At 49.0% G+C, this 26,025-nt stretch overlaps 1 protein-coding gene and 1 pseudogene across 1 annotated transcript; both read left to right on the forward strand.

Annotated features, from left to right (window-relative positions):
* The first annotated feature begins 443 nt into the window (after positions 1–443).
* Positions 444–24,371, forward strand: EIF4EBP1 (eukaryotic translation initiation factor 4E binding protein 1). The gene is made up of 3 exons (XM_047091710.1): positions 444–624; positions 20,881–21,060; positions 23,917–24,371. Exons 1-3 carry the CDS (start codon positions 480–482, stop codon positions 23,946–23,948), a joined length of 357 nt encoding a protein of 118 aa, XP_046947666.1. The 5' UTR covers positions 444–479; the 3' UTR covers positions 23,949–24,371.
* LOC124520670 (40S ribosomal protein S2-like) lies at positions 15,645–19,023 on the forward strand (annotated as a pseudogene).
* Positions 24,372–26,025: the final 1,654 nt, after the last annotated feature.

Below are 26,025 nucleotides of genomic sequence, written 5' to 3' on the forward strand. Positions count from 1 at the left end.
GAACTAAAGCACGGAACAGGGAGGGGACCATCCGGCCCAAAGTCCTCAGGCAGAAACCAGGCCTTCGCCAACCGCGAGGACTGCTAGGATCTCGCACAGCTCTGCCACACGCCCCGGACCCGGTGTGGGGTTAACTAACCTACACCAGCCCCCGGCCCCCGGCCCCATCCCATCGCTGGCAGCGTGGAGGAGAGGGTCCTGGGAGCGAAAGGGGCAGGCCGTAGTGGGGCGGCGCCCGCACCCGCGCCGGAGGCCATGGGGAGGAGGCCTCAAACTTAGGCTGCGGAGGATCGCACGTACCGGCGGCCAAGCCGAGGCGGGTGCGGCTGCTGCTGCTGCGCGGCGGGAACTACAAATCCCAGGTGGCGCCGAGACGCAGAGGCGGAAGGGGTGGGCGTGGGCGTGGGCGGGGCGAGGAGGGACGGGCCAGAGCGGCCGGAGGGCCACGCTCTGGCTGCAGGCACTGCGAGCGGGAGACCATGTCCGGGAGCAGCAGCTGCAGCCAGACCCCAAGCCGGGCCATCCCGGCCACTCGCCGGGTGGACCTCGGCGACGGTGTGCAGCTGCCGCCCGGGGACTACAGCACCACTCCCGGCGGCACCCTCTTCAGCACCACCCCGGGAGGTAGGCGCGGGCTTCGGGTGCTCGCGGCGCGGGAGGACTGACTGGGCAGAGCGGGAGGACTGACTGGGCAGAGCGGGAGGGGTCGGGAGTGGCCAGTTGGACGGGGCGACGGGGCAGAGGGGCCCGACGACTGGAAAAAAGGGCACCACGGACACAGCGAGGGTCACGAGCGGATGGCCGCTTCCCATTGCCTGCCCTCTGAGTGCGTCCTCCGAAGCCCCGGCTGCAAACTACCCCAATTCGTTTCCTCCTGGGAGAGACAGCCGAGTCCCCCTACCCAGACGGATACGCACACTTCCAGAACAACCACATGCTGAGGTGTGCTGCCTCTTGTGGGTGTGGGGCGTACTGAGGGAAAATAGCGCCGGCTCAGGGTGGCCTGGAAGCAAGGAGAGGCCTGGCCTGGGGTTTTTAGGGGATGGGATGGGCGTTCTTTTTTGGGGTAAACGACTCTTGCAGAATCCCTTTTTCCTTCCCGAGGCGCCCCCAGTTTTGCGTTGGGCCTCCGCCTCTGACGGAGGATTTGGGCCGAGGGCTCTCTCCTCCAGCAGCGCCTCACCTGCACCTGTGGCAGGTTGCCCACTTACGCATGTGGGATCTACGCAGAGGGACCTGGGGCCGCGGGCAGGACTGTGCAGAAAAACACGTTCTTCTGTCCAGGGGGAGGGGGAGCCTTGTGACCTCCCTGAGTGTATAAGGAAGAGGAAGCTGAACTGGCACGGGTTGGGGCCAGCCTTAGGCTGCCCCCGGGAGCCAGGCATTCCTCCCAGCCCGGGAGCCCCGGCGCACAGGCGCTGATGAAACCTGCCCGCGCGTTTGCATGATGAAATCCTCGTGGCTCACCACTTCCCTGCCATCCCCGCGCTGCCCTCAGCCCGCTTTGCTCTTCTCCCCTCCCCTAAGCCCTCATCCACCGCTCCTGCCCAAACTGCCCAAACTACTCGAAAACTACTCGCAGACAGTGGCGCTCCGTTGAGAGGCACGGGTGCAAGTGGAGTCAGGGGAGCAGCAGCGTCGCGGGCCACATCACATGCTTATTTTCTCAGGCTGCGGTCCCGCCATCAGCAAGCACAGCCAGATCCGAGGTCTCGGGCCGTTTGATCCAAAACATACAACGTTAGAACTGTTAGGAATCACAGATGTACTTGTTTCATGAGGCCCCAAACTGGAAAACACATGTCCCTTGTCCGATGTCACACCGTTTCCTCAGATTGAACGAGAAATACTATCCAAGTGTAGAGGGGAAAATGCTCTCTCTTCTATTAAAAATGATCCAAGGAAAAGTTCTCAGTAAGCCTTCTGTCCACCCTTGACTCAAATTCTCTTTCCATGCTATAGTTCTTTTGTAGTCCATTTGGTCTGCTTTCTCTGTGTCATACTGTGTCTGCCAGGATCCTTCCTGACAGTTTTGGGGTTCTTCAAGTGAGGGTGTGCATCTCTGATCTTTTCAGAGTGGGCACTGAGGCAGCCCTGAAGGCTCAGAGGTGCCCTTTTCTGCACTCTTTATTGCTGGATGGGGACAAGTCAGATTGGAAGGCACAGCCAAGGGCACTGTTTACAGGGAACTCTGATCTACTTCTCACCTTGGACTGGGAAATGGGTTTTTTGTTTGTTTTTGGTAAACCTCAGCATATCTCCCTGCCTTTGAAGGTCTCTAGTTGGGAGAGAGGGAAAGGGGCTCTGAGATCAGAGTGTAACTCCGTTTCTGAGGCCAACTGGAGGGAAGCTAGCAGTGCCAGCTTTCTTGTCCTGGAGTGTCCAGCAGGACAGGCATAACGCACAGGCTGTAACCTGGAAAAACACACCTTGTTTTTGCCAAAGTCAGCCAGTCTGGTCTGCCTCAGTTAGCCAAGGCTTGGAGTCTTCCTCCAAAGCCTGCTTCACCCTACTTCTTTGCCAGGGCAAAGAAGCTTAACCTAAGGAAAGGTCATTTCTGGCACCCTTTTGCTGTAGCCTTGAGTGCTCTTTCTCATTCCTCAATATACATGTGAATTACCTGGAGACCTCATTTTAATGTTTCTTTTTGAGAGAGAGAGACATAGCGTGAGAGGCAGAGAGGAGTCACAGAATCCGAAGCAGCTCCAGGCTCTGAGCTGTCAGCACAGAGCCTGACGTGGGGCTCGAACCCACGGACTTGGAGATCATGACCTGAGCTGAAGTCAGATGCCTAACCGGCTGAGCCACCCAGGCACTCCACCCGGAGACCTCATTTTAAGTGCAGACTCTTGATTCTGTAGATTCTGCCATTGGGCCTGGGATTCTACAGTTCTAACCAGCGCCCAGTGATTGATCTAAGTACTACACTGAGTACTCAGGAATGAGTGGACTGTGACTTCCCTCACCTTTGCAGACCTCAGGGTCTGGCAAAATGCTGCTGCTCTCCAAGTAAACTTCTTTTGAGGTTGGGTCTGGCATCAGCCCTCAAACCAGGCTCTGGAGAGAGTCTGCACAGGTGCCCATGCTAGTTTCTTTGCAGGTGTCAGGAGCTCTTCGAGTGTCCACAGGTCACTCTTGCTGGGAATGGCTCTGCAGTGTTTGTCCCCAGAGGAACAGGAGCTGTGGTTGATTTGAACCGTCTCATTCCTCAGGCTCTGATTTACTTTCCATGGTCATTAACCTTTCACAGGCTAAAACACTGATCTGGTTAGAAGTCTGGAGAACTTCAGAGAAATTTGTTGAAAGGAGTGTTGCTTATGAATGTTTGAGGCTTAAAAATCACCAGTGACACCATAGCCCCGCAGAACCTTTGAATGGTCAGAAACCTTCTTCCACCCCTCTCCCATCAACCTCCACATTCCCCATTTCATGTTGGATTGTTTGACCCCAAAGCCACTAGGGTTGCTTGGCTGGTAATCATACCTAAACCCTGTAACTGGGTAAGGTTAATCAGAGGTAGGCAGGTGGGGCTGCAGGTGTTAATGGCACCCTGATATAGACAAACAAAGTCTATGCCCAGAAAGCTTACCTTGGAGCAGCTCCCAGGTCTTTGGCTATAGGACAGACAGTGCTGGGAAGAGGAGGAGGTGGCCTGGGCACTGAAGCTAGAGCATAGCCAGTGTCCGGAGGCCTCGGTCACACAGTGGGAGATTATGTCTCCTAATTACCCAGGGTCGACAGTAACTCTGATGAGACTAGGGTCTCATTATTCTGGATGGGTTAAAAGAACTTGGACATTAAGGCAGTGAGGGAAATGTAATGGGCCCTCTTCTCCCATTGAGCTGAGCTTCCTATTAAGACATTTAGAACATTCCACACTATGTCCCTCATTAAAGACTTTGACGGGGAGCCCTGGTGTAGAGCACCCCAGACTCCCTCTGATGCCCACCAGACTCCATGTGTTTAAGGCATTGACCACATCCAGAACCTGGAAAACAATCTGACCTCAAGGGCTCGGCTTGCTACTTAGGAAGATGAAGACACACCTGAAATAGAATTAGGAGCATCAAAGTTGTAGCCGTAGAATGAGGCAATTAGGCAGATACCCCCACCCTTCATAACCAGTAGAACTTGTATGATTCTCATTGTGAGAATTGCCTGCTCCAGGTCGGCAGCCTGCTAAGCCTTACATTCTAGCAATGCACACACAGCTGTGAGATTTTAATTGCCTTCACATTTTGTTGTTGCTTTGTTTCCAGTATCCTCAAAGGATGGCAGGGCCTTATTTGAAAGAAGAGTTTGATCTTTTACATATTGATTTTTTTTTTTTTTTGAAAGAGCAAAAAAGTCCTCCATTACCAAATTTAGTAAAAGGACAGGCAGGGTGGTACCTTGTCTACTGTTGTCATCAAGCAGTGAGGCCTTTTCTGGTGTGGGTCTTTAAAGTTTATTTATTTATTTTTGAGAGAGAGCGCAAGCGGGGGAGGGGCAGAAAAATCCGGAGCACAGAGTCCTATGCGGAGCTTGAACCCATGAACTGTGAGATCATGACCTGAGTCCAAGTCTGACGCTTAACCCACAGCCACCCAGGTGCCCCTCTTGTGTGGGTCTTTATTTGATATCCTTGCAAAAGAGCGGGGAAGGGGCAGCGGGACCGAAAAAAGGATTGCTTCCCAGGGCGCAAGTTTTGAACCAGGAGTGTTCATTTTCACGCCTACGTTTTACGTGTTCACACAAACAAAAAAACCTGTTGCTTTCTGGGCTTAGAGCCACGCCAGTGTTCTTCCTCCGTTATGATTCATGACAAATGAATCACATGTGCTTGTTTACATGTTTGTTCCCTGGGTAGATGGGAAGTTCTTTCCGAGCAGTCTTACTCATCTTTGTATTGCAGTGACTGAGTGCTGAGTCTGGTGTTTAGCAGGTGAAGAGTTGAAAAGAATCCTGGAACGACCGTATTCTCAGGGTAACCTAGTTCCTTTGCCACCGGGCCTGGGTCTGAGCTGGCTTAATGAAGACATCTAAATTTTTCTTTTCTGCTCTTTCAGTTGCAGGGCATAATTGCTTACCTTGGAATGTCCCAGGGGCAAGACTAACTTTCCCTGAACTTTGTCACTTATCCCAGTATTGCTAATACTACTTTTTCCAACTATTGCACAGAAAGTAGAAGGAGGTAGCCTTTATACTGAACGTGTCACTACTGGGGCCAGGGTCTCAGACACTGGGATTGATGCTCCTTATTTACTTGTTTGCACCCAACCTCACTGCTAGGCAGGAGTAAGTCACCTCTGCCCAGGTCATTTGGATGCTCCAGGACATGGGCAACACAAGGTGCCTTGCAATCCAGTGCCCATGCCCCTGAAAGTTTGAGAGTTCAGATACTAGGCCCCGAGTATCACAACACTTAGTAACTTCAACAACAGCAACAGTAAATTCTTTAGGCTGGTTGGGCATTTTCTGATGATCTCCCTGAACTCACTCATCTGGCTGCATACAGTTAGCAGCTAGATTGTCTGGGGCTAGAAGGTCCAAGATGGCCGTACCCACATATCTGGGGACACCTGGAAGGCTGGGAGTTCTCTCTTTCCTCTGTATTCTATTACTCAAAGCAAGCCACAGGGCTACCCCAGATTCCAGGAGAGGGGAGATACCAGCCTTGGAATGAGAGGAGCCTCCTATAGGGACAGGGATGGGAAGAGTCCCAGGGCCACGTTTTCAGGCAGTCTTCCACAAGGGCCAAGCCTCAAAGAGTGGTCCTTCGAGGGAACTTAACTGCCCATCCTGCTGTGTGGCTGCGCAGGGCCAAGGCCAGGAATTAGAAGCAGATCAGAACTGCAAGCCTGTGAATTGACTCTTGGTTTAAGAACTGAAGACACCTTCCTGAAAACACAGAGTTCTCGATCCGATGCCCCGTTTTCAAGGCCTTATGTTCAGCTCCACAGAGCAAACTATGCGGGTGGCCATGATGCCAGGCCCCTGGGCCATACCTTCCACTGTGTGTCATGCCCCTCCTTGCTAACTGCTACCTAGCCTGCCTCCTCTTTCCTCCTCAAAGCAGCTAGGCTTTGGGAACTCCCTTCAGAGGAGCCCACGCTTGCCCACCCTGCCCAGCACTTCCATCTGAACATCCTTGATTTTCTGGAGTGCTGGCAGTAGGATGGAGTCAAGTTCTGAGGCCAGCGGTCCAAAAATGCGTAGGAGTGAGAATCCCAGGAGGTGCAGGTGCAGGTGGGTTCAGAACTCCCCTTGGTTTCCTGGTGACACATACAATGCGGAGGTTAACCAGGTCTGTTGCCTTAGAGTGTGTGTGTGTAAATCAATTTCTCTCTTCTGGTCTTTGGAATAAAAGGGGAAGGCAGGCCTATCTTAATTTGCTCAAGCAGCCATAACAAAATACCACAGACTGGGTGGCTTAAACAACAGAAATTTATTTTCTCACAATTCTGGTGGCTGAAGTCCAAGTCAAAGTGCCAGAAGGGTTGGTTTCTCCTGAAGCCCTTCTTGATGGTTGCAGATGACTGTCCTCTTTGCTGCCACTCTATGTGGTGTGTGTGGTATCTCCCTCTCTCTCTTATAAGGACACCAGTATATTGGATCAAGGCCCTACCCTAACAGCCTCATTTTAACTTAATGACCTCTTTAAAAACTTTATCTCCAAATTCAGCTACATTGAGGCTGGGAGTTGGGACTTCAGCATATGAATTTGGATGCGAGGGGTTGGGGGGCAATTCACACAAAAAACAGAGCCCCTCCTCTTTCCAACCACAGCTTTTGTTGCTGTGTAAAGGGAGGCATTTCAGATGGAGGCTTAATCTGCTTGGCCTGGGTGCATTTTGAAATGTTTGGTTGGGGTGGGTGTGAGAGGGTTGAGGGAAGGGGAAGGAGCTTGGCCAGCCCTTAGAATACTTATTCCAGCTATTTTGTTCTGCACATTTCTGTAAAAACTTTGTCCCTCCCACTTAATTTTCAAAAACAAAATTTTTATTTTGATGTTTATTTTTGAGAGAGAGACAGACAGACTGCAAGCAGGGGAGGGGCAGAGAGAGAGGGAGACACAGAATCCAAAGCAGGCTCCAGGCTCTGAGCTGTCAGCAACAGAGACCGATGCGGGGCTTGAACTTACAAACCACGAGAGCATGACCTGAGCTGAAGTCAGACGCTCAACCAACTGAGCTACCCAGGCACCCCTCTCCTGCTTAATTTTCAAATAAAGCGGACTCTTCCTCACCTGTCAGGGCCTCGGAGGGAGGGACTAGTGAGAGGGCCCTTTGTTACTCACTGATTGCCCTCATTTGGTATTTGAGGATCTTCATGAGATTCCCGGCCCCTAAGAAACTTCCAGACTTTGGTTCTCTTTGCAGAGCTGGTAGGGCCAGAGATGAAGAAAAATCTCAGACCAAGCACACCCTGATTGTCTCCCCAAGATATTCTCCTTGACAAGGTGGCTCTGCTTGCTAAACAGACTGCCCAGCAAGGAAAGCCACCCTGACGCATCGAGCTCCTGCCTGGTGTGTGGCGGGCGGTTGGGAGCCCCCCCCGCCCCCCCCCCCCCGGTAGACCCCGCGTGTTGGCCTCCAGGTTGACACAGAGCTGCTGGCGAGAGCTGAATGTAAAATTATCTGGAGTATTTTGTTCACAGGCTGCTGGCTTGCATCCGAACGAACGTAGGCATTTGAGCCTCCCCCAAGCATGTTGTGAAACACTCTCCCTTTCCCTGGAATGGGAACAGCAGTTCTAGGAATTCTGTTCTTGTACTCTGGCTCGGCCTCACGTCCCCCCCCACCCTCCGCCCAGGGGAAGAATGTTTCCATCAGGAGAGGCACAGGGGAAAGTGAGGAACAAGCAAGGCTCAATTTACAGAAATCCCTGCCAGCCCCATTTTGAAGCTGAGTGTGGCTACTGTGGGAAAATGGAGAAGAGATCAAGGCCAGCCTCTCTCTCAGGGAACATCCTGTTCTGGCCAAACACTCAGAAGAATAGGTAGCAGTCTGGAGACCCCTGGAATGTTCCCAGTTGCCCGTGCTGGCTAAGGCACGGTAGCCTGGTCTGCCTTGCTAGTTTTAAACAGAAATTGGTGTTTAGGACTGGAGGCAATACAGGTTAGGTCTGCCCCCTGGATGACCATGGAGGGGACAGCCTTTCTGAGCCTCAGCTTCCTGTCTGCCAGTTGAGGATACTGTGTCTCCCTTGTGGGGAGTGGGGGATGGGGCACTAAGACCTGGCCTGTCAGGCTATGGGCAGTGATTTAATCTCCACACTAGTCCTGTGAGGTGTGGATTTTGTTAGTACCGTCCTCTTAGAGCTGAGGAATTCAGCGGCCCTTGAGAGTTGAGGGGCTGTTACATGGCACACCCAGGTTTGAGCCCAGAACTTGTGCCTCCAAGCCCCGTGCTGTTTGCACCGCACTGAGCACCTGCCAACCAGGAGCTCCTAAAAATAAATGGTAGTGTATCAGACCTGGAACAGACCCTAAAGATTACCTACAAAGCCTGGCACATGGTTGGTACTTTAAAAATAGTTTGAATGAGCCTAGTACACTGCCCTTGTTTACAAGTGAGGAAAACAGACCCGAGGGGAATGTCTGCATTGCTTTGTACATTCAAAGAAACTGCTGTCACCACAAAGCATGTCTTGAGAAAAAATACCATTCTTGTATTTGGCGCACATCTGAAGTTTTCAAAGTCCCAAATGACACTGGTTACCAAACGTGCCGAAGCGCATGTTGGTTCTTGAAGCGTGTTTCCATGGGCCAAAAATAGGATAGAGGGTGCCCTTACCCTACCCCTTTCACCCCCAGTCTCTTTTTCCAGGGTTGCATACCTCCCCTCTGATTTGTCCCAGCTCTGAAAATATAATTGGTCCCTAAATCATGTCATCTGAAGCTGTGCCAGTCATAATAGCTAGGATTTGTTTGCATAGGGCTGACCTCATGTCAGCCTCTGTTGTATTCCACACCATAACCCTATGACGTAGGCACCATCATCATCGTCCCCATTCTACAGAAGAAGAAATGGAGGCACAGAGAGATTGAGTAATAACTTGCCCAGGGTCAGTAGAGTTAGCAAATGGGAGAGCTGGGTTTCTAACCACTAGACTGTATGGGGAGAGGAGCTCGTATTCATCCTGGCGTGTTGTACCCATACCCTCTCTCTACAGGGCAGGTAACTCTTGCAGCCCGCTGGACTTAACATCTTCCCCACGTGTGTTTATGTGGTGACGTGTTTAAAAGGCTTTCACTTCGGGGCGCCTGGGTGGCTCAGTTGGTTAAGCGTATGACTTCGGCTCAGGTCATGAGCTCAAGGTCCGTGGGTTCAAGCCTGCTTCAGATGCTGTGTCTCCTTTTCTCTCTGCCCTTCTCTCTCTCAAAAATAAACAAACATTAAAAATAAATGAATAAAAAGGCTTTCACTTAGAAAATAGACTCAGTTCTTCTCTACAAGTAGTTCAGAACCAAACCTGACTGCTACCCCAGCACCCAGCAGGATCCCAGCTACACAAATGGTTTGAAGCATGGGGAGGCGGGGGTCTGCCTCTGTTCTTTTCCTACCCTGCTGGGAGGCAAGTTCTGGATACCCCTGCTCTGTACCTCCAGTTTCTCCAGTCTAGACCACCCTCAGTCCATAGACCCATTCCACTTTGGGAGAGTGCAGAATTGGGGTGACACTGATTTCTCTGGATGCCTCTGACTTTTGGAGGGCTTGATGTCTCTGTCCACACTGGCACACACAGGGTAGATCTCTCCCCTGTCTCTGATCCCCACATAATGCCTCTGCTCTCAGACTTTACCCACTTGACTATAGTTGTTTGTTTACAGATCTTTCCAACTAAATTCCGAGTGAGATCAGGAAATTGTTCTTTACATGCCTAGCACTTGGCATGGTGCTGGTACAAAGGGGTTCAAATACATGAGACCAATACACCTGTTTGGGGATGCAGGATCAAGCAAAGATTGATAAATGTGTAGGTGAGGGTAAACACTTGTCCATGGAGGTTAACACTTGTCCCTGGATTGGTCCCTATCCTTGGATACATGTCCTGGGAGTTACAGTCTAGCATGGACAGGGCCTAGCACACAGCCCAGAGAGGTGCTGGAGGGACGGGCTCACCACTCCACTTACCCTGCCCAGCAGAGAGCCCCTAGGCTTTTTGTGGGGAGTGAGGGGAGTCTACCTAGTTCTGGTCAAGGCCATTTTCACTTGACTTACTAGAAAAGACATTCTGACCCTATATCCTTATTTATTTGTTTGCTTAATGCCCTATGTGTTAGAGTTTTGTATTAAAAAACAAAATATACTCAGCGTAAAAGATGTTCGTCTTGCCTTGATCCTTATCTCACCCCCAGAGGTGACCAGACACAAAATACATACAGTTCTGTGACTCTTCCACACAATATGTTGCAGACAATGTGCACTTGTTCCAAATAGTAACCACACAGCACCGAATTATAGGTCTGATCCATACTTTAACCTGTCCTTTAATTTAAAAAATAAATCAGGGGCGCCTGGGTGGCGCAGTCGGTTAAGCGTCCGACTTCAGCCAGGTCACGATCTCGCGGTCCGGGAGTTCGAGCCCCGCGTCGGGCTCTGGGCTGATGGCTCAGAGCCTGGAGCCTGCTTCCGATTCTGTGTCTCCCTCTCTCTCTGCCCCTCCCCCGTTCATGCTCTGTCTCTCTCTGTCCCAAAAATAAATAAAAGTTGAAAAAAAAAATAAAATAAAAAATAAAAAATAAATCAAAGTTTTATATACATATATATGTGTGTGTATAATTATATAATTCTATCTTCTTTTGTATGTACTTGATTTTTTTCTGTAATACAAGTATGTGAACATTATTTGTAAATTGTTTATGTAGGTAAGTAGTTAAATCTCAAAATTACTGAAAGCCTCCCAACAAAACAGTAACCCCGTACCTCTCTCCACCCCCATCTCTTTAAAAAAAATTTTTTTTTTTTACACTTATTTATTTTTGAGAAACAGAGTGAGACAAAGCGTGAGTGGGGGATGGACAGAGAGAGAAGGAGACACAGAATCCGAAGCAGGCTCTAGGCTCTAAGCTGTCAGCACAGAGCCCGATGCAGGGCTCAAACCCACAAACTGTGAGATCGTGACCGGAGCCAAAGTCGGACGCTCAATCAACTGAGCCACCCAGGCGCCCCCCCCCCCCCATCTCACTCTTTAGATGCAGCTAACATTTTTCAGCCCTTTCTCTGGGGATTTACTTCCATATTTCTGACTTTTTCTTGACTTTTATTGATAGTTGAGGACTTATTGTCTGTACACCCTCATCTCTTCCTTTTTTTTTTTTAATGTTTAGTTTTGAGAGAGAGAGAGGGAGAATGCGACCTGGGGGAGGGGCAGAGAGAGCGGGAGACACAGAATCCGAAGCAGGTTCCAGGCTCTGAACTGTCAGCTCAGAGCCTGACATGGGGCTTGAACTCACAAGCCGTAAGATTGTGACCTGAGTCGAAGTCGGAGGCTTAACCGACTGAGCCACCCACGTACCCCTCTCATCTCTTCCCATTCCCTAATTTAATTATATCACAAATTAAAAAAAAAATACACATTATTTTTATTACTATGGCCCTTGATGAGCCAGGTAGTTAATTATTGTACAACTTAGAAAAATAGAGTTAATAATTGCTTCATTTTAAAATGTAATTCGTTTTCAGGGGCCTGGCTGGCTCCGTTTGTAGAGCATAGGACTTTTGATCTCAGGTGTGAGTTTGAGCTCCACATTGGGTGTAGAGATTACGTTTAAAAAATGTGCTTACGGGGCGCCTGGGTGGCGCAGTCGGTTAAGCATCCGACTTCAGCCAGGTCACGATCTCGCGGTCCGGGAGTTCGAGCCCCGCGTCGGGCTCTGGGCTGATGGCTCAGAGCCTGGAGCCTGTTTCCGATTCTGTGTCTCCCTCTCTCTCTGCCCCTCCCCCGTTCATGCTCTGTCTCTCTCTGTCTCAAAAATAAATAAACGTTGAAAAAAAAAATTTTTTTTTAAAAATAAAAAATGTGCTTACACTCACTTTAAGGACCCCAGGTTCAAAAGTAACAGTGTTGGCCCTACTTTGGGGTCTAAGAATAGGCGTGATGGGTGAAGGACCTGGACTGTGGCAAGTAACCTGTTACAGACTTACGAGGTGGCTATTTGAGGCTTCTGGTGAAATCTGCACATCTGTGCTTCATATCTGTTTCCTACCCTCTAACCCACACCTGTGCACTTGTTCTGTGGTTCTGGTGTCTTGTAATATTACTGGGTAGCCAGAAACAGGTGCAAATGCGTTGAGGTTTTTGCTGTGTTTAGCATGATCGGCAAGTTGCGAAAATGTAGAAACACACAGAAAAGGTCCAGTGGCATAAAATAAATGCAGAGCTGGAAGTGGACTCCCTGGGGCTGCTAGACTTGGTATGCTGGACTGTGAGCCTGTGATGAGCTTCTCGTCCCTGTATAGATGCAGTGTTCTTAGCCTTAGTGGAAAACCTTGGTTTGGTGGTTTCAGCCTAGGGGGGCAAATAGATTGTAAAGGACAAAGCAGTATCTCGGTAGCATAGACCAGTGCTAGCCCTGTCTATTGAAATAGAGAAATGGACTTAGCTTAGCCACAGAGGTTTAAACTATCTGGTTGTCCCATACATGAACACAACCCGGGGCTCGGATACACAGTTGTATTTAGTGTTTTGTGGTCTGCTAGCCTTTCCAGCCCAGGAGCTTTTGGACAAACCTCTGTCCTTGTGTGAGGTTCGTTGTTGGGATTTTGTGTTTGTTTTTGTGAATATTCCATCCCTGAGCTGTGCAGGTAGACAGATGTGATTCAAAACTCACATTCTGAGGTGTTTCTTGCAGCAGAGTAATTGGTTTGCAGGAATAAGTCACGCTTTTCCGCTCAAGGTGGGGGAGGGGTGGTAATCCATGGGATAAACTAAAGTTAGTTGTTAGGAGAATTTGATTGGAAATTTGAGCTTTGAGCTTTGTTGCTCTAGTTCCTGAAGTAACTTGGAGATGCTCCTCAATTGTCCATCCACTGCTGTGATTCCTTGGGTCCCACCCATTCTTTCACTTTAAGAGAAAACAAGTAATTGTTGCAGGAGTGTCTGTATTTTGCAGCTGCCCTTTATAAGAAGCACTTTTTCCAAATAAAACAATTTTTTAAAAATGTGCTTAGTTAAAGGATGCCTGGGTGGCTCAGTCAGTGGAGCATTTGACTCTTGATTTCGGCTCTGGTCATGCTCTCACAGTACATGGGTTCAAGTCCCACGTCGGGCTCTGCGCTGACAGTGTAGAGCCCACTTGGGATTGTCTCCCTCCCTCTCTGCCCCTCCCCCACTCACTCTCTGTCTTTGAAAATAAATAAACTTTTTTTTTTTTAATTTTTTTTAACGTTTTATTTATTTTTGAGACAGTGAGAGACAGAGCATGAACAGGGGAGAGTCAGAGAGAGGGAGACACAGAATCTGAAACAGGCTCCAGGCTCCGAGCTGTCAGCACAGAGCCCGACGTGGGGCTCGAACTCACGGACCGAGAGATCATGACCTGAGCCGAAGTCGGCCGCTTAACCGACTGAGCCACCCAGGTGCCCCAATAAACATTTTTTTTAAATGTGCTTGGTTTTCATTCAGGTAAGTCTCCCACACCCTCCAGTACCTCTAAAATACTAAACAAAATACAGTTTTACACACAAATTCGACTTGTGGATTTATCAGTACATTCTTTCCTTCTGTCCTGAACTGACAGGGTTTGGTGGCTCTAGAACGGCTCTAGTAGCTGCTGACATGAGATCTCCTGAAGCCCTTCATCTTATTCTAATTTTGTTACAATATTCATCCTGTAGCTTTCTGAAAATGTTTCTATTATACTTTTACTTGGTTGGTATTTGGCTGGGTATAAAATGAGATCAAAATGAATTCTCCCTGGAGATTGTGAGGGCATTGACCCACCATCTTCAGGTTTCCAGCCTTGCCATTGAAAACATTTATGCCATTTTTATTCCCAATCCTTGCGTGCACCTGCTGTTTTCTCACCCTTTCTGGAAGATTTTAGGATCTTTTTATCCTCAGTGTTGTGAAATTCTGCAGTGAATGTTAAGTTGGTGTTTTTAATTCATTACACAGGATACTCAAGGGGCATTTCAAGACTGATCTCTTTCAATTCGGGAAATTTTTCTTCCCTTTTTGTCTTTTTAGGTAAATTCCTCTTAGCAGTTTGTCTTTTCTCTGTTTCTTAACTTCTCGTTATCTGATGCTGGATTTCTAATTTGGTCTCTTTATGCCTGTTATTTTTGTCTTTCTGTTCTTTAAAGTCTTTAAAAAGTTAGGGTGCCTGGGTGGCTATGTCGGCTAAGTGTCTGGGCTCAGGTCGTGACCTAGCAGTTCAAGGATTCGAGTCCTGCATCGGGCTCTGTGCTGACAGCTCAGGGCTTGGAGCCTGCTTCAGATTCTGCCTCTCCCTCTCTCTGCCCCTTCCCTGCTTGCACTGTCTCTGTCTCTCTCTCTCTCTCTCAAAAGTAAGTAAATGTTAAAAAAAAAATTCTCTCTCTCCCTCTCTCCCTATCTCCCACTCACTCTCTCTGTATCTCTGTCTCTGTCTCAAATAAATTAAAAATATATATATTCTTTCAAAAAAAGTCTTTAAAAAGTTGAAAAGTTTAAAAAACAGTAAAGTCTGGGGCGCCTGGGTGGCTCAGTTGGTTAAGCGCCTGACTTTGGGTCACATCATGATCTTACATGAATTGTAGCCCCACATCAGCCTCTGCTAATAGTGCGGAACCTGCTTCAGAACCTGTCCCTCGCTCTCTGCCCCTCCCCCACGTTTGCTCTCTCTTTTTCTCTCTTAAACTTAAACAAACAAACAAACAAACAGTAAAGTACCTTAACTGTTTCCTTCTGTTGGTTTGTTTGGATCTCTCCTTAGATGTAAGCTTTTCTCAGAAATGTATGGAGACATCTGGCTGGTTATATTTAAGAGTTAGGCACTCCAGAGCTGACTGGAAGCCCTTTGTGAGGTCTGGAGGCTGGTGGGTTCAATCTGGTGGCTAGCTGGTATTTTTCATTGGGAATCCCCTTCCCAAAATCAACTTCTTTTTTTTTTTTTTAATATTCTGTATTTTTTTTATGTTTATTTTTATCTATTTTGAGAGAGAGAGCGCCCACAAGAGCAAGCAGGGGAGGGGCAGAGAGAGAGGGAGACAGAATCCCAAGCAGGCTCCTCACTCTCAGCACAGAGCCCGACATGGGCTTGAACTCTGTGAACCAGAGATCATGACCTAAGCTGAAGTCAAGAGTCAGACGCTTAACTGACTGAACCACCCAGACACCCCCCAAAATCAACTTCTATTGGTCTTTATTTTTGCTGTTTATTCTAAAGCAGAGCAGGGAGGGGGGTGTGAGGCTCACCATTCAGGAGGTCAACCTAAACTTAATTTCTCTGTCTCCCCTCCCTCCTGGGGTGAGGGACATAGGGGACCTCTCCCCATTCCCATTTTCCATGTTGACTCTAATTCCTGAACCTTCCTGGGGTTCTTCAGAACCCCGCTTCCTGGTGTAATGTCCACCCCTACCTCCCTGCATTAAAATTTTTTTTTTAACATTTATTCACTTTTGAGAGACAGAGAGAGAGCATGAGCAGGGGAGGGGGAGAGAGAGTGAGATACAGAATCGGAAGCAGGCTCCAGGCTCCGAGCTGTTTGTTAGCACAGAGCCTGGTGCGGGGCTCAAACCCACCTCCCTGCATTTAGATGCCACCCTCATCCTCTCTGTTAGAACTATTCCTCCATTCACTTTCTGTGTTCATGTATTGTGATTTGGGGTAACAGTTTGAGCCCCACTTGCTTCCAACTTGAGTATGGGCTTCTGTTTCTTGTTTTATTTCTCGGTGTTTACGAGACTTTTGAGGGAAGCATCGGGGAAAAAAGTGTCTTGGCGTTGCCATCTTAGAGCCGCCTGGATCCTCAAAAGCTCTTCCTGATCTTGTTTGTAGAAGCCTAATGGAGTTGGATCATGTTCCCTAATATAGAGAGAAAAGGTAGGCCCTCGGCTGAAAAGGATTATGTGGAGACCACGGGTGTGAAACCCACATACCCCAGAAGACCACACCTGACCGACACCCAAGGTGCTGCCTGCTGCTCAGCGCTTTATAGGGACCTTGGCATCCCCCTCCCCCCCGGTTTCCATTTCCTGTTCCTGTATGCAGGCCAAGTCCCCGGCTCCTGGAGACTGCGTTTCAGCCAAGGGTACCTATTTTTGACGATATGAGGCTGTGTATTTTGCTGTTTGCCTCATCTGTGGGAGACATAGGGAATTTCCAGAAGATCACTGTTGCCATGTATTGGTGGATCCCATGAAGGGACAGGGGGAAAAAAGGGTTAAAAAGCTAAAACTGCTTCCACAGGAAACATTTCCACTACATTGATCTCTAGCTCACATTCCTCACTGACCCCAGATGAGTCAGTGGGGGTTAGTGGTCCCCTCCTAGGCTTGACACCTTGCCAGCTGACTTTCTGAACACCACTGTTCCTGCCCCCCGCGTGGCCTCCCTCCCCAGCTGAAATACTCCCACAGTGGGCATCTTGGGAACCACCTCTGCTGGCATTTGGTTTCTGGATTTTATTAGCACAAATGAGGATTCCTATTTTTAAACAAGTGGCCTACCTAGGTGGAGGGCAAGGGGCACAGAAGTTCTTTCTTTTTCTCCTTTAAGTATAATTAATGACTTAAAAATCGCCCGGTATAGACCCCCAAAGAACTGAAAGCAGAGATAGAGATAGTTACACACCCAGGTTTACAGCAGTATTATTCACACTAGCCAAAAGATGGAGGGTGAATAAACAAAATGTGGCATATCCACACAATGGAATATCATTCAGCCTTAAAAAGGAAGGAAATTCTGAGACATGGCCAACAATGTAGATGAACCTAGAGGACATCATGCGAAATGAAATAAGCCAGTCACAGAAAGACAAATACTGTATAATTCCACTTATACGAGGTACCTAGAGCAGCCCAATTCATAGATACAGAAAATAAAACGGTGCTTTCCAAGGCTTAGCGGGGAGGGAAATGGGAGTTGCTATTTCATGGGTGTAGAGTTTCAGTTTTGCAAAATGAAAAGCATCTTGGAGATTGGTTGCAGAACACTGTGAAGGTACTGAACACTGCTGAACTGTATACTTAGGAGTATTTAAGATGGTGAATTGTATGTTATTTGTATTTTACCACAATTACAGAAAAATTTCTGGGGGCTAGTGGCCTTTAAAGAGCTTCTCCAGGAGTGCTGACCCCCCTCTTTCGTTTTTTGAGACCCTTGAATCTCCAGCTCTTAGGTTCCACTCAGATGGGGTCAGTTCCCTATTCTGTGGTGAACAAACCAACAAAAAAGCAAAGCTGGAGGGAGGCCAGGACAGGGGAGACTCTTGCCGAGCCTTGAAGATTAAGAAACAGAGAAGAGTGGTCCCTCTCTGAAGCCAAGGCATTTACCCTCAAGGAGAAGGCACTGTTGTTCTCCATTTGTAGCCTACTGGGCTCACAGCCCTTCATGTTACAGACGAGGAAACTGAGGTTCAAACGGGGGAGGAACAGAGGTCTGTGTGCACAGGGTCACACTACTGGCCGACCCTAAAATGCAGCCTGGGTTCTGTGTTCTTTGCTTTACACTGTCAGCACGGAGCCTGCTTGGAATTCATATTCTCTCTCTCTCTCTCTCTCTGCCCCTCCCTTGCTTGTGCTCCCTCTCTCATTCTCTCTCTCAAAATAAACTTAAAAAAAAAAAAAAGGAAGAAATGTGAACTGTGAACTTTAGCCCACATAGTGATGATGAACAAGACTCAACTTCAGCATCATTGCCTCTCAGCCAAGGAGAGCAAGGCTCTGGGTAACTTAGGGCCAGAGTCAGACTAGGACATCCTGCATGAGTAGGCCAAGTGCACGTTTTGGTGTCTCTGACCATTTTTCTGCTCTTTAGCATCCTAGCCCTCAGCAGAAGGACCCCGACCCCACGCAAGCCTACTCAGAGCCCAGAGATGCAAATGAATTCCTCTCTAGGATGCCACTCACAGAGAGCCAGTGCTCAACATCTGAGACGGGAGTCCCTGCTGTTGGGACAGCACACTGTCATAGCCTTTAAGTGAGGGAAATATTTGAGGGCTATTGATAAGGAGGGGCATTCCTGAAGTCTAAACCATAGCTTCTAGCTGCTTCTCCAGGAAAATACCAAATGGCGGATGACCTTGGTGCTGTGGAAATGGGAGGCCAAGAAGGCTTCCACAGAGTCTTGGGCAGTGACATCTGTGGCCAGGGTGGGGCCGTGGAGCTCCAGGAGGCAAGGCCAAGGACAAAGAGTGGGTCTGCATCACCAAGCTGGGCCGCCTAGTCAAGGACATGAAGATCAAGTTCCTGGAGATCTGTCTCTTCTCCCTGCTCATCAAGGAATCTGAAATCATTGACGTTTCTTGGGGGCATCCCCCAAAGATGAGGTTTTGAAGATTATGCCGTGTAAAAGCAGACCCGTGCTGCCAGTGGACCAGGTTCGAGGCATTTGTTGCCATCAGAGATTACAATTGACACGCTGGTGTGGATGTTAAGTGCTCCAAGGAGGTAGCCACTGCCGTCCAAGGGGCCATCATCCTTGCCAAGCTTTCCATCATCCCGGTGCAGCAAGGCTGCTGAGGGGGGGAGACAAGATCAGCAAGCCTTATATTGTCCCACGCAAGGTGACCGGCTGCTTTGGCTGTGCTGGTGCACCTCATCCCTGCCCCCATGGGCTGCACTGCCACCCTGGGCAACTTCACCGTGGCTACTTTTGATGCCATTTCCAAGATCTACAGCTGTCTCACCCCTGGCCTCTGGAAAAAGATGGTGTTTACCAAGTCTCCCTATCAGGAATTTACTGGCCATCTTATAAAGACCCACACCAGAGTGTCTGTGCAGAAGACCCAGGCTCCAGCTATGGTCACCACATGGTTTTATACAAGAAAAGTAAAAGGAATTAAAGCTTGTTAAAAAAAAATTAAATCAGGAACACCTGGGTGGCTCAGTCGGCGAAGCATCCAACTCCCGACCTTGGCTCAGGTCATGATCTCACGCTTCATGAATTCGAGCCCCACATTGAGTCCTGCGCTGACAGAGCCGAACCTGCTCGGGATTCTTGCTCTCCTTCTCTCCCTGCCCCTCCCCTGCTTGCAGTCTCTCTCACCCAGAATAAATAAATAAATATTTAAAACAATATTTTAAAAGATCATAGCTTCTAAACTCCGGGCACTTATTCCCTCTGCAGTTTGCATTACAGTTGCAGCTTGCATTCTATATTAAGTATTTCTCCTTATATCCCATACCTTTTTAACTTAGTTTTTGTTACTTTATTTAATTACGTGCATTATTTATAACATACATACTATTATATTAAATTATATCCTGTTATGTATTGAAAGGAAACTTGATATCACGACCATATATGGAAAACCTGATCCACTTACCATAAATAGAAGGTAACTATAAAAAGAAATATGACACCAAGAGAGTTTTAAATTCTATCTGGATTCCACTGCCTGCTGAAGGCTTTGAGCCTGAGACCTGCTCTTTGTTGAAAAAGGAAGAATCAGGAGTGTGAGCGAGGTGTTTAAGATAAGTTACTAGTACCACACTGGTGCTTTAGAGGTAATCCTGATTAAATAAGAACCCAACATGAATCGCTTCTCATTAGTCACTGTTCTTTGATGAAATCAGCTGATTCTCCCACCAGAATCCCGGGTCCTGGACTTTAGAAAATTCTCCTTTTTAAGGTATCACTCAGGCAGCCGTCCTCACAGGATGGCGGGATGGGATGGGTCCAGGGTGTGGGTGAAGGACCAACTCCCTCAGAGTTGGTCCTCGCCCTGGGGTGATGCTTGGGAAAGGAGAGAGAAGAGGGAGTGGGTAGAACACAGACCATGTGCGAGCCCTGAGGTGCAATGACATGTCAGAGCAGGTGTCACAAGGGGACACACGTAGCAGGAGAGCCTTTGGTGGGAAAGGTGGAGCCCATGTGGCACTCCTGTCCACAAAGCCCAGGAAGGGAAGTGTTCTCATTTTTACTAGTCTGGGGGAGTCACTTAATTTTCTGTTGGCTCATCTGTAAAATGGAGTTAAAGGTTCTGGATATCCCTGGGGCACCTGGGTGGCTCAGTCGGTTGGGCATCCGACTTTGGCCCTGGTCATGATCTCACAGTTCGTGGGTTCGAGCCCCCTGAGTAATAACACTAAGCACTGGCTAGGTATTCGAGCCCCACATGGGCTTTAAGGAGAGAGCCCTGGATGTGCTGATCCGAGGGGAAGAAGCATGGCATGGTGGCCTTGCCAGGCCCCTCTTCCATCAGTGTGCCCCACATGATGGCGTTGGTGGTTCTGAGGCAGCAGAGTAGGGCTGCAGCCAGACACCTGAATCTGCATCACTCCTCTTTTCCTTTTTTCTTTCCAAATGTTTATTTTTGAGAGAGAGTGCTAGCGGGGGAGGGGCAGAGAGAGAGGGAGACAGAGGATCTGAAGAGGGCTCTGTGCTGATGGCAGAAAGCCTGACACAGGACTCGAACTCAAGAACCGTGAGATCATGACCTGAGCCGAAGTCGGACACTCGACTCACTGAGCCACCAAGGTGCCTTCCCTTTTTGTTTCTTTTCTTTTCTTTCTTTTTTTTTTTTAAAGTAAACTCTACCCCAAAGGTGGGGCTCAAACTCATGACCCTAAGATCAAGAGTTTCATGCTCTACCAACTGACCCAACCAGGTGCCCCGGTCTCACTCCTCCTTGATCTGGCTTTTGCAGAAAAACTTGCTGCCTCTGCTGCAGCCATGCCTCAAAGATGTGGAAAATGCACAGGCAGGAGGTTTGAGATGGCTTTTCCAATGTCCCTGCCTCCTCCCAGGTACCAGGATCATCTATGACCGGAAGTTCCTGATGGAATGTCGGAACTCGCCTGTGACCAAAACACCTCCACGAGACCTGCCCACCATTCCCGGGGTCACCAGCCCTACCAGTGATGAGCCCCCCACAGACACCAGACAGAACCACCTGCGCAACAGCCCAGAAGAGAAGCCGGCAGGTGGTGAGTGGCCGGGCTTGGCCAGGCTCTCCCTTGGGAAGGGAACATATGCAACCCGTGGATCCCCTTCAGAGAGGAAATTTCAGGAGGGGGATTGATGGTGGCTGCCCCACCCTCTGTGGAGCAGCTTAGAGTGCAGAGGTGGCATTGGGGGACAGTATTGTCACCAGTGCCAACTTTCCACGTGCAAGGGGTCCAAGAACTCCAGGAGAGGTGACTTGGCCCCATCAGGTAGTCTAATTAGTGGAGAGCTTGTTTGAAATGAGGGGGACTCCACACAGCAGCTTTCATAAATAAGTATAACCCTTTGTATCATTGTATTAAAGCATTTCTGCTTGTCTGCCTCATGTGGGCCACACCCACAATGTGCATGTGCAGGAGAGGACTTCTCAAAGATACGGTGTACTTGCCCTCTAGGAAATCACATGTCTGCAGGATCAGAAAGGCACCCAGGGTGGCTTCTGTCAGGGTATTGGTCCACTAGTGGATTCTTGATGAAGACAGGTAGAAACCGTGCAAGTGGTTATTTCTGCAGGTTTGACACTGGGCAGCTAGGTCCTTCCTGGTATCTCACCCCACCTTCCCCCTAAGTAATCAGAGCAGCCACCCTGGTAGAGGGCCGTGTGAATGTACTCTTTGTGGTATCATGACTAGCTAGCCAGAGCGTCTGAGTGCTCCCATTGTGGGAGAACATAGTGTAAGCACTTGCAGATGACCTGAGTCAGATTGGAACCCTCTGACCCTTCCCCCGGAAGGCAGTGCACCAAGCCCAGACAGGAAGCAGCTGGGACCTCAGGCTGGGCTGGCCCTGCTGACAGCAGCAGAGCCCATGTACCCAGGGCCTGCAGGATGTGATTCATAGTTACCCAGCGAACCCCACAGCCATGACAGGCAACCCTTGCCTTGCCTTTCCTTTCAGACTTGGACAAGAGTGGGAGGGAGGCAGAGTTGGGCACACAGAGCCGAATGAAAGACGGCACCAGGCAGTGTGGCTCCCTGCCTTTCATTAGAGGATGCAGAGAAAGGTGGATAGGTTCATGTGGTCAGTAAGGTGGTGCTTCCCAGCCACCCACTTTTGCCTCAAACCAAAAACCGGAAGTTGAGGATGAAGGTGGTCACACCTGACATTGCTGAGCCAGCACTGCCTGAAGGCTATCCCTAACCCCTCCCAGTTTCTGGAGCAGTGATCCCCATAGCAAATGCAGTGGTGGCCCAGAGGTGCCCCAGGCTGACAACCCTTAACCCACAATAATGGCCTAAGAGTTCCATTGTGATGGGGTGGTAGGGATGGACATAGTTTTTCATTTTGCTGAACAGGCTATTAGCCAAAGCTCCTAGCCTTGGACCATATATTTGTGTAAATATAACCAGAAGAAGTGGCCAGTTTCCCCGTGGGGGCCAGAGCCAGCATCTCAGTATATAGAACCAGAGAGCAGCCTTACCCAGGAGATCATGAATGAGGCAGCTCCATTTCAGAAAACAACTTCCTGCAGCATGAGTTACTTGGAGATTTTTGTGGAAAGAGTTAGGGTGAGGGCAGTGAGTAGCTGAACTACCAAAATAACTCCTTTACTGCAGAGTCAGGCTGTTCTGCGGGCAATTGGACATATGCCTAGTAGGTTGTATTACCATTTTCTAAACCACAGCTGACACAGTTGCTTAAAAAAGTTTTATGTTTAAGGAATATTTTTCTGTGAGGTTGTATTTTTGTTTTAATTTTTTTTACGTTTATTTGTATATTTTGAGAGAGAGAGAGAGAGAGCACGACTGGAGAAAGGGCAGAGAGAGGAGAGAGAATTCCAAGCAGTCTCTGCACTGCACGGGGCTCGAACTCATGAACTGTGAGATCGTGACCTGAGCTGAGATCAAGAGTCAGATGCTTAACCAACTGAGCCACCCAGTTGCCTGTGAGGTTGTATTTATGTCAAATCCAAGTAACCATTCACTTTTATTAAAAACAATAAAAATTGGCTCAATTGGTTAAGTGTCTGACTTCGGCTTGGGTCATGATCTCGTGGGTTTGTGAGTTTGAGCCCTGTATCGGGCTCTCTGTTCTCAGTGCAGAGCCCACTTTGGATCCTCTGACTCCCTCTTTTTCTGCCCCTCCCCTGCTCATGCTTTCTCTCTCAAAAACAAATAATATATTTTAAAAAATAAAAATCAGTGGTGGCTGGGTGGCTCAGTTGGGTTAAGCGTCCAACTCTTGATTTTGGCTCAAGTAATGATCTCACGGTTGTGAGATCAAGCCCCAAGTCAGGTTCTGCACTGGGCCTGGGGGCCTGCCTAAGATTCTCTCTCCCCCTTGCCCTCTGCCTCTCCCCCGTTTGCACATGCATGCTGTCTCCAAAAAATACAATTTTTACTTTATGTTTTTTAAATATTTTTGAGAGAGAGAACGTGAGTGCGTGAGTCGGGGAAGGGCAGAAAGAGAGGGACAGAGGATCTAAAGCGGGCTCCGCACTGACAATGGAGAGTCCTATGTGGAACTCGAATTTGCAAACCATGAGATCATGACCTGAGCCACAGTCGGATGCTCAACTGACTGAGCCACCCAGGTGCCCCCAAAATAAAATATTTTTAAAAAACAACAAAAATTGTATGAAATTCGGGACTGCCACTTCTTCTGTGGGAATACCTGGTCTCCCTTCTTCTTTTGGGACTAGGGAAGAGAGCACAGCTGGACAGGGAAACTTCAGGCCTGTTTCTAGGAATTCCTAGTGGAGTTCTGCCCTCCCTCCATTCTCCTAGTCTTGTAGGAACAACAAAACGAAAAATAATAAACCATCTCACTGGCTTCTAAAATGTGAGCCCTACCATTCACCCATTGCTTACCTGGCCATCTGTCCCTTCTCTCCCCAGGTGAAGAGTCACAGTTTGAGATGGACATTTAAAGGACCAGCCATTGGATTGAGTGATGCCTCTGGGCCCCTCTGGCCCTTCTTGGGAAGAGTAACACCAGCCAGATCTTTTGCAAGTTCTAATCCTGGGCAGGCGTTGAGCTTGGGGCCGGCCATCCCGGCCCTCTGCTCCCTTACTCAGGGCACCTGCTCCCCCTTCCTCTTCGTGAACACCAGCAGATACCTCCATGTGCCTCCATTCATGCACCCTAAGGGGAGTGACTCTCGGGAGCACACCCTGCAGCCCAGGGCCAGGAACTGGACATGGAGGAGCCCTTCTGAATGATTGTCCGGCTCTTCCAGCCCCATCCTCTGGGGGCGCACCCACCCCTTCCTTAGGTCGGTGTTGTGGGAAAACTGCCCTCCCCTCCTTCCCTAAGAGAGGAAATAAAAGCCACCTTCGCCCTAGGGCCAAGAGTTGGCCCCTGTCTGAGCTCTTTTCAACTCCATGTGGATAACTAACCCCAACTACAGTTTGCATGGTGCCTCTAAGCACTTTCCTATACTTCTCCCATTGCTTCTCACACTGAACCTCTAAGGTAAGTAGGCTAAGTGTTCTCCTCATTGTACAGCTCAGAGAAGTTAAAATCACATACCAGTAAATGACGGATGGCACTGGCTTTGAGCTGTGCTGCTCTCCATCTCTTGTTGTTCAGTGCTGGGTGTGATTTCTTTCCTGGGCTTTGTCCCCCAAGCCTGTCAAGTGACCTGGTCACCTTCATTCTGTCGCCTGTTCCCTGCAAGAGTCAAAGGGAAGAACCTGAGCCTTGGCTGATACAGGCATGCACCCCTCATATTTGTCCAGTGATCCCTTCATGTGAGCTGTCATGGGAGGGCACACACATGAGACAGGTGCTCTGTCTTGAGGATTTCACTGACACACAAAATTCGTCCCTAGGGAAAGGGAGTATAAAAGAGACTGTATAGGATTGGTTATCAGGGAGTGGTCTGTGCAAGTAAATGCTTCATGGAGGTGATGCTACAGCTGGGTTCTGAGAAGGAGTGGGCTGGGGAGAGGCAGGGGCCCAGAATTGCCAGGGTCAAGTGATCTTGGGGAACCAGGACATACGAGGACGTGACATCAAGTTGCCCGCTTTAGCCAGAGCAGGTAATTTGTGTGGGTGGGGACGGCTTGTATAAATGGCCATAAAAGGGCCAGATTTCTCAGGGCCTTAAATGCCAGGCGGAGGTCTTGTGGAGAAGCAGCAGGTGTTTCTCATTATAGGATATGCTGGGCATGGGTGGCCTTTGGCAAGAGGCAGTGGTTGACTTGGACCTTACAGTTCTGGACTCATAACACTTGTCAGTCTACCATTTGGGAGCAGCAGGCCTTAGTGGTCAAGTCCTTTGCCTGGACTTTTCTACAGCCAAGTTGGAGTCCCCTCCCCCCACAAGGACTGTGAAGGCAGCTGGAATCGGTGTGCCTGGTGAGGGTGTGTGGAAGGGCCCAGCCGTAGCGGCATGTTGGCTCCAGGCACACAGGATACCCTTTTCTTATAGATGGAAAGTGATGGGCGCCTGGGTGGCGCAGTCGGTTAAGTGTCCGACTTCAGCCAGGTCACGATCTTGCTGTCCGTGAGTTCGAGCCCCGCGTCAGGCTCTGGGCTGATGGCTCAGAGCCTGGAGCCTGTTTCCGATTCTGTGTCTCCCTCTCTCTCTGCCCCTCCCCCGTTCATGCTCTGTCTCTCTCTGTCCCAAAAATAAATAAACGTTGAAAAAAAAAATAAAATATAGATGGAAAGTGAGACTGGAGAAGCCATCAGAGCAAAGACAACAACGGAAGCTCTAACTAGGTTCAGCATGGAGACCAGTCAGCCTTCCCCATCCCTTAGCTTTCCAGTAAAAGCATCTTACCCTTCCCTCCTGACATCCAACCTGAGGTCTTACCCACAAGTCTACATGGTAGATCTAGTCCCCTTGGTCCTACATCTTACGGTCCAAGAAAGTGTAAAAAAGAGGCTTCTCTGACAATAAGGAAATCATAAGTTGTACACCTTTCCCACTGAACAAAAGCATCCTTCAGGAAACCCAGGTGTTTCTTGAACATCATTTTAGCTGGATGCTATGGAGT

This window comes from Lynx rufus, unplaced genomic scaffold (genome assembly GCF_022079265.1).
Source record: "Lynx rufus isolate CCGP_SWC_20201006 ecotype Redwood Valley unplaced genomic scaffold, mLynRuf1.p SCAF_3, whole genome shotgun sequence".
In the NCBI taxonomy this organism is placed as follows: Eukaryota; Metazoa; Chordata; class Mammalia; order Carnivora; family Felidae; genus Lynx; species Lynx rufus.

Excerpts from the sequence above, each read along its gene's own strand:
- EIF4EBP1 (XM_047091710.1), top strand. The coding sequence starts at position 480 with ATGTCCGGGAGCAGCAGCTGCAGCCAGACCCCAAGCCGGGCCATCCCG. Across the intron at positions 625-20,880 it reads CTTCAGCACCACCCCGGGAG|GTACCAGGATCATCTATGAC; the intron begins GTAGGCGCGGGC and ends GCCTCCTCCCAG. Across the intron at positions 21,061-23,916 it reads AGAAGAGAAGCCGGCAGGTG|GTGAAGAGTCACAGTTTGAG; the intron begins GTGAGTGGCCGG and ends TTCTCTCCCCAG.